Raw genomic sequence first — 12533 nt, 5'->3', positions numbered from 1 at the left:
GCTCGGTCACTGCTCCTGCCCACCTAGCAGTTCAAAAGCACGTCAAAGTGCAAGTAGAAGGTAAACAGCGTTTACAGCGGGAAGGTAAACAGCGTTTCTGTGCGCTGCTCTGGTTCACCAGAAGCGGCTTAGTCATGCTGGCCACATGACCTGGAAGCTGTCTGCAGTCAAATGCTGGCTCCCTCGGCCTGTAGAGCGAGATGAGCGCCGCAACCCCAGAGTTGTTTGCGACTGGACATAACGGTCAGGGGCACCTTTACCATTAAGAGCATCTGGCCCCACCCCTTCACCCTGCCCTCCATTCGTGCATGCTCACTGGAGCGGAAGATGGAGTTTTCGCTGTGAGTCAGATTGTTTCCTTAGTGATCTTTCTCCTCTACTAAAATTCTTCACTTCCCTCTCTAAAATGGAGCTTCCCTCCCTAAAAAAGCTCAACAACTTTGGCCTGATCGCAGTCTCTTGGGAGTTGGACGTCCCTAATATAGATGAATTGGCATTTCCTTCTTCGCCGGTTGGTTTGAGACAGGGATTGCCGATGGGTGCAATAATGAACACTCAGTAGAGTAAACAAGGGAAACCGGACTGAAATGCCCCTGAAGATGTGGGAAAATAATATCTGGGATACAACAATGTCTGAGCATCTTGCCAGACACAGTTATGCCATATTAAAGGCATAACATAAAGAAATGCAAACCCTTTTAACTGTGTTAATTACCACCAAATCAAGTCCTTGTTAGGCCAACTGCTCAATCTTCTCGGTGGAGAGACTATGGTAAGGAATGCATTGAATGTGTAAGCCTTATGTCTAAAGTCAATGGGTGTCAGCGACCATGCCGCAGAGGGCTGCACAGATGAGGAACGCCAGGCCCCTCCCCCTCCCCCTGCTCCCAATTCAGGATCCTGAATCTTCCCATGAGCAGGAGGACAGTATAGATTTGGAGCAGTGGTTTCCAGAGGGGCACAGTTCAGAAGACAAAAGTTGGGAAGAACTGGGTGGTGAACAGCTAGGAGAGGAAGACCTTTATGAGAGAGAGTCAACAGATACTCTCTCGCTGGAAAGCCGACATCCGCCCAGCCCCAAGGTCATGACAGCAGATAAGGTGGCAGCATAGAAAGCAAAATGGTTGCGAGATCAGGTTGCAAGACGAGGAAGTGACGGGTGACTCGGAGGGGAAGTGGGTGTAAACCTTAATTGGGAGCACTCTTACTCCGAGAATGGACTCTTTGTTATTTCGCTGTGATCATTAAAATATCTTTAAATGGTAAGAGACTATTTTTGCTTTGTTCTGCTTATCCACGGCCAAAGGAAGCCGCTTCCCCAAAGCCTGACAATGAATAGAACAAACACCATTTGTTGCTGCTAAGATGCTGCAAAGTCTTTAATGGTTCTTGTATTTGTATTTTTTTATAAACCCATAAATGTTCATTGTTGTTGTTTAAAAAAGCCCAAGGGTTAGGAGATAATGGACAGGATCCAGCAAAATGTGAGCAATTTTAAATCCACTTGATCTCAATGGAAGATGGATCTTTTTTTCAATGGAAGATATTCAGGCTGCAAACTCAATGGGGCTTTTAAAGCTTACAACTCTTGCTGAAATCACGGCAAGTTGTTTTGGTTGGAACACGCCCCACGTTTCTCAAGACCTTTATTGTAAAAGGGCGAACATGATGCAAACGTCTCTCTTTCAGATAAAAGGCTTCCCTCAAACACAGAGGGAAAGCCAGCAGCAGCCTCAATGTTAACTACTTCGTTTCTCGATTGCTTTTAAAAAAACCTAGCTTTCATTGTCACCTTAAGGAAGAATAACCCCAGTCCAGAAAGGGAGCCTGTGAAGGATGTCGAAAAGGGATTAGCAGCTAGTGCTTGTGAGCTCATGAAGAAGGAAAGCGCCCTCGGAGGCGAAATGTGCTTAAGGACTCTGCATTATTGTGTAGTTCTGAACCTTTTTTAAAAAAATCTCATTAGCTGGACTCTAGCAAAGGAACAAGACTGACTTCCTCTTCTGAATCTCCTTGTGACTCATGCACCATGTGATACCAGGAATGCCATTCACAAAGCTTGGTTTCCTTTCTCTTCCCAGTGAGAGACTGGCTCCAAAGAAGGAATTGCCCTCCCTGGGCCAATCCGTTTTCCTCTCCTGTCTCCCCATCCCTCCAAGACAACGTTGCCCCTCAAAACTACAATATGGAGGGGTGACTTCAGCCGTACATTGTCTACTTTTATTTTTATTTTTTGCTTTCTAAAAACTGGATTCCCGAGGGTCCACCGATGGGTGTTCTGAATGTGAAAAGCACACAAGGGCATATTTGAGATTTCTTCATAGTGAAGTCTTCCAGGTGGACTACAGCTCCCATCAACCCCCTGAAAATGCTTGGCTGGGGATAATGGGAGTTGGGAGAACAACTCTGTGTTTTACAGTGCCGATCTGCTTACAGAAACAAGTCCCGCTAGATTTAATGGGGCTTACTCCCAGGTAAGGGGATACACAGGTTTGTAGTCTTAAGTGATTCTAAGTGTGTGCTATTGGTGAATCGGATCAAGGTCTACCTAAACCAGCATCTTTTGTAAAAATCCTAGCAACCATCTGTCACGATGTTGTTGTCCAGTTCTGCCTACTCATTTTCTGCAGGATATTGCCTCCGTGGCAACCAGGAGAGAACCTGTGAACCATACTATACTTAACCTTGATTTAAGACCCTCTTGCGTTAAACCGCCTCCCTACAAGGCAAATCCAATTAAATTCCGATGGCTCTGTTATTTACAATTGTCTTCATTGTCTATCATCGCCTCCTGCCATCACACAACAGCATATGTTTTTTTTTAAAAAAAGAAATAGATATATAAAATAAAGCTCTGAATACCATCATGTAATGGATGGTCAGTGCATTTTATTTTTAATCAGCACAGTACAAAAATAAATAAAAATAAGGGGAGGGTGTTAAGTTACAGGCACACACAGCTCTGTGACAGTCTTGTCATATTTATAAACCTCACATACTTACAAACTCACTATAATACACATACATACAAAAAGGACAATTTATAAATTAATTTAAGTAATAATAAGCAATAATCATAATAATAATACCAATTTTGGTCAACAAATGTCTACAGAAGAGATTGCACACTAAAAAAAACAAAAACCCCAAAAACCTCAACATACACATACATGTAGAATTTAGCAGGTTTTCTGTTTGTTTGTTTGTTTTTCTTTTCCTCTTCTCCCCCCCCCTCCCACCCCACACATAAAATGTACAGGTATGGAGAATTTCAAGTGAAAAAAATGGCACGTTTTTTTTTCTTTCAGTTTTTTTTTCCTTTTGAAAAAAAAGAAGTAACAACGGTTTAGAACACAGCCGAACTCTTAAGAACTGTGTACAGTTGAGATTTGAAAAGGTCTAGAAGTCTCGAGATGAAAATATATTGATTTGAAGGACCTACGGGTAGGGCTTGTTGTGACAGTGGAGGGGAGGAGGGTGTGTGTGATGTGCTTGAAATTGTGTGTGCTTGAAATCTGTGCATGGCGATTTATCTTGCTTCTTTGTTTTTACAATCAGTTGTTCCAAGGTTTTGCCTTTTGTCAAAAGATGCAATGGAAAGCAATGATGAAAGAACAAAGGAAAGACAGACCTCTCCCCCCCCCTTTCGTATTTATTAGCATAGATTTTGTTCTAAAAAGTTACTTGTTTCGTATAGCAGCATGTTAAAACCCCATTCATTGCTCTTATTATGTACTCAAGTATATCAGTTGATCTTTTGTTTGCTGTTACAAAAATCCCAATAAATACACTGGATCCAGGACTCCAAAAAGAACAAGACAGGTTTTCGCACCAAGGGATATACATAGGTCTGTTAAGGTAGATCCCTCTGCAATGCAACTCATGGTTTGCTTACTCTGGAGTAAGCCTCACTGTCTTCAATGGGGCTTTCTCCCACGTAAGCATGCATAGGACTGCAGCCGCAACCTTCCAGAACCACGTTGATTAAAAGCTATAATTTCCCTTTTATATTGAAAAGAAAAGAAGGACAGTGTACAGAGGAGGAAGAATAAAGGTTTGGGGTTTTTTTTTTTAGGGGGGGGGTAGGAGAATTACTTATCCAGAGACAGGCTAGAATTTAGTCTTCAAGGTGTTCCAGGAGCCAGCGAAGAAGCTGAGCAAGGAACACCATACCGTAGTTGATGATGGGGGACTGAAATGAATTATGTGCCCATCCATTTTAGAGCAGCAAGAATGGTCATGCAATGAAGATCTATACACCCCCCCCCCCCGATTCCCCATTCACTGCGAAGGACCCAAAGCCCTCCCTCGCGACTCTAAGGCTCTCCTTCCCTATGGACCCAAAACATACGCTCTTAACAGTCAGTGTCTCGCTTTTGAATGGCTCAGATTTCGGCCTAGCTTTCGGAGGAGGCGATGGCAGGACCTGCTTAGCAAACCCAGCAGCCGTTTCATATTCACAAAATCTCAGCTCCTGTCTACCTCAAAGCCTCTCTCAGCTCAGACCTTTTTTCCTTTTGAAATTTCACAGCTTTTTTTCCCCCTGTTCCTCTTACATTTTTTTTATTATTTAAATAGTGCTCTGCTGCTTTGAAGTTAATTGCAAGCTACCCTATTCGACAACCGTTAAGTACAAGACAAGCTCCCCCTTCTGCCAGAATGCCAGCATCCATAACACCAGGATCAGAGATGGAGCCCCAAACGCTTTCAACTTGGCCTTTTGTCCAATAGCTACCCCAACACCCGAGAGTGTTTGAGCTTCTTTGTCCCCTCTGTTGTCCCACGGGAACATAAATACAGAGAAGATGACGTCCATTGTAAAGGAAGTTCACATCTTCAGCGGAATCCTAGACCCGGGACTATTGGCATTTAATACGGCATGTCATTAACTGAGCAAAATTCAGTGTATATTCCGGTGTCGTTGCACCCCCTCCCCACCCACATCCCCTGCTATTCTCTATATACATTTACCATCCCTGAAGCTTGCCGATCAGAATATTTTTTTTTCAACCTCTTCCTTTTTGAGAACCGGAGGGCTAAGCAAAATAAATTAAATTCCTAAGCACCGGAATAAATTTTTTTAGAGGACTACATCAAATGTTTCAGTGCCAGAAATAGGGGGGGGGGTGATACTGGAAAAAAAACATTAGGAGCTGGCATGCTTTTTAGAGAGACTAAAAAAGCAATATAAATCCCATAATATACTAAATGTGTGTCTATTCTGTATATGCTTCAGTTTTATATTCCCAAGCTGCTTTAGTCGCAATCTGTTCCTGAAATTGTAGTGTTTGCTGCGGATCTCTTTATTACATAGTCATCATTCTTTCCCCGCTTGGTACGTTCCCTCCCTCCCTCCCCCCCACCCCTCCCCCCTCATAAAATATTAAGATGGTTGGCTGGCTAAATAAATGACAAGGGATTTTCCATTTCAGGATGGGGTGGGAGGAATCTGTAACAAAGAATATCAGCTGTATATCGGGGTTCAGCACCAAATCATCTGGACAACAAATCGACTGGCACCAGCCTTACATTTTCCTGAAAAGGTTTATCTTGAAAAGGGACCATTATTCCAGCTGCTCAGAAGGCCTCAAACAGAATCATAGTCACTCTGATCTGAAGCAGCCAGTTTAAATACTGTGCAATAAAAAACAAAACTCAAAATGTATCAAACGTCCACCTAAATAACTTGCCAGCAAAATTAATACTAGGTGAGTTGAGTGCCCATTTCCTGAGGCCATCTTTAATCTCGGCCACCCATTCCATATTGGCTACATCGGCTTTCCTTTTTCCTTGGGTACTGTCACAGGAAATGACCCCCAAAATCTCACCTTTGCCCTTTGGCACGGATGTAAACCAAAGGGGCTGCCTCCCCCAGGGAAAGGCGGCGAGAGGGGAGACACACCCCAAAGGGCCTGCGATACGCCTGTCTTTTGCTTCCCCACTTCTGCTGGAGTGTAGCCACGTGCTTTCATGCAATAAGGGTCCCCTTTCCAGAGGCCAATACTGATTTGGTGTCATTTCGATCAGGCGAGTGCGCAAGATGGTGGAAAGAAAAAGAGGAGGCGGATCCCGTCCTTTGATCCCTTTTCCAGAACGCCAGGCTCTGCAAAATGCACTGGGTTGCCTCCCGCTTATCGTCTCGAGGACAGTAAATGCTATTTAGCCACCTCCGCAATCCACGGTGAGGAATTAAGAAGTGCAAGGTGGATCTCCCCTCCCCGGCTGAGGATCTCCAAGGCAAAAGCCAAGCGCCGAAGGGACGCTGCGGTCTTGCCAGCGTTGCACTTGGCTCTAGGCCCCACCTGCTCGCCCCCTCCTTGTTGACATTAAGGGCGAGAGGAAGCCACAGAAAACCAGGCAGGCAAGCCCTGACGTCACCGCTTCTCCTTTCCGAAATGTGTCTGTGTTTTGGATCCCAAAAAGCCAAGCCAATCGCGGTGGAGAAGAACGGAGGCTCAAGTGTCCTCTCTCAGGCTTGCCCATGCCCACCTTTTGTGTCCCGGTTTGTTTCGAAAACAAAAACAACATAAAAAGAAGGAAAAAATGTTCCCCCCTCATCCCAGCGGCAAGGGAGCCCGGAAGCTCACCGGTCCAGGCCAATGAGCAGCCTGTTCTTCTCTTCCTGGCTGCTCTCGTTCTTCAGGTCGGCAAAGACCTGAGTGAAATAGTGCGGGTCGGCGTTGATCTGCAACATTTTGGGGCTCATGAGGTTAATAATGGACAGGCAGCGATCCCAGAAGGCCTCCTTGCAGCTCTCCACCAGGAAGGGCTTGAGAGGGTAGGAGATCTCGTTGCCCATGTAGGAATAGGAGAGATAGAGGCAGGTGAGCAAGACAGCTTGCAGTTCATGGTCCGTGGCCACTTCGGAAGAGATGACGTCCCGGCAGAGCATGTACAGGAACACCACGTTGGCCGGGGTGATGAAGCCTTGGTCTTGCCAGCCTTGTAGGAGCAGGGACCGGTCGACACTCCGAAGCCAGAGGACCGGGTCGGTGGGCGATAGGTGCTTCAGCCGGTAGCATCGCCGGCAGAGGAACTCGCCCAGGCACCGAAGCAGCTCGCTGGTCGAAGCTTGGACAATGACCCTCTTGGGGGTGCCAGTCGAGTTGGTGTTGGGGTGGGGGGTCTTCTTGACGGAGGAGAGGTTGCTCTTGGAGGTGGAAATCTGGTTGTTGGGCGCCGGCGGCTGGGCGCCCTGGGTCTGGGCAAAAGTGGAGAGGTTGGCACACGAGAGGGACTTCTTCAGGTTCTCGTTGTTGAGGTGCGTGACGTTGTTCTGGTAGCTGCTGTTGGGCTGCACCTTCTTGGAGTTCTTCTTCTTGGCCGACACGGCCACGATGCGCTTCCAGGGCAGCACTGAGATGATGGAGTGGCGCTTGAGACTCTTGTCCTTGGCGTTCTTGCTGTTCTGCACGGCCGTGTACTGTCCCACCGTGGACGAGCCATCGTCAAAGAGGGTCGCCTTCCGGTAACTGGGGGAAAGGGACAAGACGGTACCCATGGCGCAAGCAGCAGAGGAGGGAGGGAGGCGAACGGAACAGCTGGCTGGGTACGGGCAGCGGTCTCTGTTTCAAGCACCCCTGTGCCGCAGTCTTACAGCTTCAGTTCAGACCTGCCAAAGGCAAAATGGTTCAGATAAGCAAAAGCGGAGGTCCTTTTTTCTCCCAAGCACACAGAATCCCCCCCCCTCTCCCTGAGGGCGCAGAAGCCCCTTCTCACCCCCTCCCTCTCCTGCCCCATCCATCCTTTTCTGGCATTATTTTCTGGCTTCCACTGCTACCCTCTCTTTTTCTTCCCTCCCCTCCCAAATCTTTAAGGCCACCTCAGGTACATATTGCCTGCTAGGTCTCCCCGCTTTTTTTTACCGACATGGCCCTACTCCAGCAGACACAAAGCCTGTGGAAGACCCCCTTGTGCAAGCTCTGAACACGCAGCCATGTGCTCAAACGTGTGTGTTTCCCTAGAGGTAGCCATATTATCCCATTGCAGCAAAACAAAAAACAAAAGCCCCTCGCTCGTGTGTTCAAGGGATCACGGCAGAAGCACCTCCCGTGGGCCAGAGCAGAGCCCGTTTGGCCAGCAGCATGATGTCAGAGGTGCACATGCCTCTCCAAAGCAACAGACTTTGCCCACTCATGGGGAAGCTCTGCCTGAGCACATTATACGGGCATCAGTCATGCATTTCATATAATTACAGACGCGCAACTTGCTGCGTCGTGAATTCTGCCCCTTTGCAAAGCAGCCATCCGCCAGCTGCTGAGCTGGAAGTGTGTGTGTGTGTGTGTGTGTGTGTGTGTGTGTGGTTTATTCTCATTTTATCTTTTGCTGTCGTGACCCAGCCTGACATCTTCAGAGGAACGGTGGTATACAAATGCAATTTAAAACAACAACAACAAACCATTCATCCTGCCTCCCCATCTTTCCTCCTGCCAATGTTTTCCTCCGACCCATCCTGGCGTACACACACACACACACACACGGGACTCGCTACCTCCGCCCCCCCCCACGTTTTTTGCTGCATCCCCTTCAAAGGGAGGGGGGAGAAGGGAGGCTCGCGATGGCCTTCCCCGTGGTACCCACCGCAGTGCGCGCTCCCTCGGCCGACGGCGCGTCTTCTGTCCAAGGTCCTGCAGGGACGGCTTCGTTCCGGGGGGGGACGGCGGCGGAAGGTGGCGCTACGGGGGGGGGGTGTTTTCGTCCAGCCTCCCCCTCTCCCAGCTCCGAGGTGCGCCGGATCAGTCGTGCGGGGACATGGAGAGCTTCGGCTGGCACGGAGAGGGGGGGCGCGCGCGGATGGCGCGATGGCAGGCACCCCTAGGTGGGGGCACCCCCTTCCCACCACCCACCCACCACCCTTCCCTCCCTCCCTCCCTGCCCGCAAGGGCGGCGGCGGCGGCGCGAGGCGTCCGGACCGCCTGGCGCTTCTCGGCTCCTGCTTTCGGCTGCTGCGCGCCCGGCTGGCTCCGCGCGTCCTGCTTGACTCCGTCCGAGACGCCGCTCGCCGCCCGGCTCCGCCTCCGCCCCGGCCGCGCCTCCCCGCCTCTCCCGCCGCAGCCGCAGCGCCGCCTGCCAAGCGGGACGCCCCCCGCCGGTCGCCAGCGGGAAGGCACCGGAGCCTCTGTCGAGAGCGCCTCTGAGCGCGTGCAGAGGGAAGAAGGCGCATGAGCTGAGCCGCGGACGAGGAGTTTCATGGCTTGTCATTGTTTCCTCTCTCTCTCTCTCTCTCTCTTTTTCTTAAAAAAATAATTGCTTTTTCAAATTAAAGTTTTTCAGTTTTTCTGTATACATCTATCGTTTTATTGTTGCTGTGGCCTTTGGCTAATGCGAATAAAGTTGTTTGTTTATTATTATTATTATTATTAAGCGAGAAGAGCGCCGCAGCCCCAGAGTGTTTTGCGACTGGACTTAACTGTCAGGGGTCCTTTACCTCTATCTTTTTTAAATTAGCAAAAATGTATAAAACATGCTCAAATGTATGGTGGAAATGTAAGGAAAAAGAAGGCACCTCTTATCGTATGTGGAGGAATTGGAAGGTGGTAAAAGGATTTTGGGAAATCATATATAATGAGTTGGGAAAAAAATATTTAAAATAACCTTTTTTAAAAAGCCTGAAGCCTTCCTTTAAGGAATTCTAGGTGTCAAAATCCCAAAGGAGCAGAAAAAATTTATGTATGCTACCACGGCTGCACAGAGATGGAAAGAAGATACCTACCAGAGAAAAATGGCAGATGAAATTGATGGACTATGCCGAAATGGCTAAAATGACCAGAAGAGTCAGAAATCAGGAAGACCAAAATTTTAATAAGGAATGGCGAAAAAGACCACTGCAAACAGTTAAAATCGTTAGTAGGATTGGAATATCACTTGTAGTTTAAGGTTGAATTCTGGACATAATGGAAGAGCTAAAGGGTTTGGATTATCATAAAAGATGCGGGAGAAACTGATTGATAATGGAACCCACAAAGGGATGGAAGTCCAGGAGATTCCTTGGAATCCTGTTTTATTTGATATATCTCTCTAAAGGTTTAAGTTGAAAAAATCAAATAAATTAGTAAATATACCAGTAAGTAACGGCAGTGCTTGGCAGGAGTTTCAGAGCAGGGCCAAGAGGCAGAAAGCAGGGTAAAGCTTGGAGGGTGGAGCTACCCCCCACTCTCGATTCCGAATGTGGAGGTGGTCCTATTTTGTCTCCCAGAGTGGTGCATGCTCTAGTTATCTCCCGCTTGGACTACTGCAATGCGCTCTTCATGGGGCTACCTTTGACGGTGACTCGGAAATTGCACTTAATCCAGAATGCGGCAGTTAGACTGGTGACTGGGAGCAGCCCCCAGGACCACAAAACACCAGTCCTGAAAGACTGGCTCCCAGTACGTTTCCGAGCACAATTCAAAGTGTTGGTGCTGATCTTTAAAGTCCTAAATGGCCTCGGCCCAGTATACCTGAAGGAGCATCTCCACCCCCATTGTTCAGCCCGGACACAGAGGTCCAGCTCCGAGGGCCTTCTGGCAGCTCCCTCCCTGCGAGAAGCGAGGTTACAGGGAACCAGGCAGAGGGCCTTCTTGGTAGTGGCGCCCGCCCTGTGGAACGCCCTCCCACCAGATGGCAAGGAAATAAACAACTATCTGACTTTTAGGAGACATCTGAAGGCAGTCCCGTTTAGGGAAGTTTTTAATGTTTGATGTTTTATTGTATTTTTTATATTCTGTTGGGAGCCGCCCAGAGTGGCTGGGGAAACCCAGCCAGATGGGCGGGGTATAAATATTATTATTATTATTATTATTATTATTATTATTATTATTATTATTATCATCATCATCATTGGCCTCAGATAGAAAAATGCCTCTGGTTAGCCTCACCTTTCGCCACACCCATGTCAATCACCTCCACACCATCCATTCAAAGCACTCTCTTTTTTTCCCTTTTTCTTTTTTAAATATTTTATTAATTTTCACCACAAACAAAATCATTACATTAAAGAAAAATAAAAAACATAAAAAGGAACATTTAACACAACTGTATACATATTTCATATTAAATCCACATTATGGGATTACTTCCCTCCTCTCTCTCTCCTGGTTCCTTTGTATTATTTTCATGCATGCATGTCAATAAAGACTTTATCTCTAATTACCTCCGCATTTAAACATGATCCATAACATTGCAAGTGTTTTTAAAATCCTGCTAATGTATTCACTTCCTTACAATGCTTTTGTAAATATGCAATAAACATTTCCCATTCTTTTTTTTTTTTACATTTGTTATCGTCTTGATTTCTTAGTTTCCCAGATTCAGGTAGGTAGCCATGTTGGTCTGACGCAGTTGAAATAAATAAAAAAAGTAAAAAATTGTCCAGTAGCACCTTAGAGGCCAAACCCTATGCCAAAGTAAAAAGGTAAAGGGACCCCTGACCATTAGGTCTAGTTGTGACCGACTCTGGGGTTGCGGCGCTCATCTTGCTCTATTGCCCGAGGGAGCTGGCATACAGCTTCCAGGTCATATGGTCAGCATGACTAAGCATAGCTGCCAAGTATCCCGTTTTCGCCGGGAAACCCCCTTTTTTCCTACCGTTTCCCGGCGGTCTCGCGTATCAGTTATTATCCCGTTATTCTCCCTTAAATCCGCTTCTGCCGGCAGCCATTTTTCTGGTGCCGCTTTGCCCTTCTATGGGCACCAGAGAATGGCGGCGCCGGTGCCAGAAGTCGCTTTTACGCATTTCCGGTCATGTGTAGAAGCGACTTCCGGCACTGGCGCCGCCATTTTCTGGTGCCCATAGAAGGGCAAAGCGCCACCGGAAGTTGCGTCTACGCAACTTCCGGTGTCGCGGGCTGCTGAACCCGGATTTTTCCGTCTAGGACTTGGCAGGTATGTGACTAAACCACTTCTGGCGAACCAGAGCAGCGCACAGAAATGCCGTTTACCTTCCCACTGGAGCGGTACCTATTGATCTACTTGCATTTCGTGCTTTCGAACTGCTAGGTTGGCAGGAGCAGGGACCAAGCAACAGGAGCTCAGCCTGTTGCGGGGATTCGAACCGCCGACCTGATCAGCAAGCCCTAGACTCTGTGGTTTAACCCACAGTGCCACCCGCGTCCCATATGCCAAAGGCTAAATGGACATAAATCTGACATCAGGAATCACAGGACAGAGGAGCCAATAGGAGAACACTTCAATCTCCCAGGACAGGCATAGGCAGACTCAGCCCTCCAGATGTTTTGGGACTACAACTCCCATGGTCCCTAGCTAACAGGACCAGTGGTCAGGGACGATGGAAGTTGTCGTCCCAAAACATATGGAGGGCCAAGTTTGCCTATGCCTGTCCCAGGACATTCAATACAGGATCTCAAAGCAGCTGTCTTATTGCAAAAGAATTTCAGAAATAGACTTGAAAGAGAAGTTGCTGAATTGCAACTTATTACTAAACTGAAAACTATTGGAGAGACCTGGCCTGAATAGAGATACTGGATTCTTGTTTCGTTACATATGCTAAAGCTATTTTTGGTTATCTGCATACTGTCCCTTGCTTTTTCCTGTAG

At 47.5% G+C, this 12533-nt stretch overlaps 1 protein-coding gene across 1 annotated transcript; it reads right to left on the bottom strand.

The window, feature by feature from the left end:
- Nucleotides 1-4083: 4083 nt before the first annotated feature.
- Nucleotides 4084-8782, bottom strand: CDK5R1 (cyclin dependent kinase 5 regulatory subunit 1). Its single transcript, XM_035137183.3, has 2 exons — nt 8581-8782; nt 4084-7612 (listed from the first exon to the last, which is right to left on the bottom strand). The coding sequence occupies exon 2, from the start codon at nt 7499-7501 to the stop codon at nt 6584-6586; it is 918 nt and encodes a 305-aa protein (XP_034993074.3). The 5' UTR covers nt 7502-7612; nt 8581-8782; the 3' UTR covers nt 4084-6583.
- Between the last annotated feature and the right edge of the window lie 3751 nt (nt 8783-12533).

This window comes from Zootoca vivipara, chromosome 12, assembly GCF_965207765.1.
Source record: "Zootoca vivipara chromosome 12, rZooViv2.hap1.1, whole genome shotgun sequence".
Lineage (NCBI taxonomy): Eukaryota > Metazoa > Chordata > Lepidosauria > Squamata > Lacertidae > Zootoca > Zootoca vivipara.
The sequence above is the reverse complement of the archived record's forward strand: the minus strand, read 5'-3'. Positions and strand labels throughout refer to the sequence as shown.

What these genes read in the sequence shown, in the direction of transcription:
- CDK5R1 (XM_035137183.3), bottom strand. Translation starts at nt 7,501, where the DNA reads ATGGGTACCGTCTTGTCCCTTTCCCCCAGTTACCGGAAGGCGACCCTC.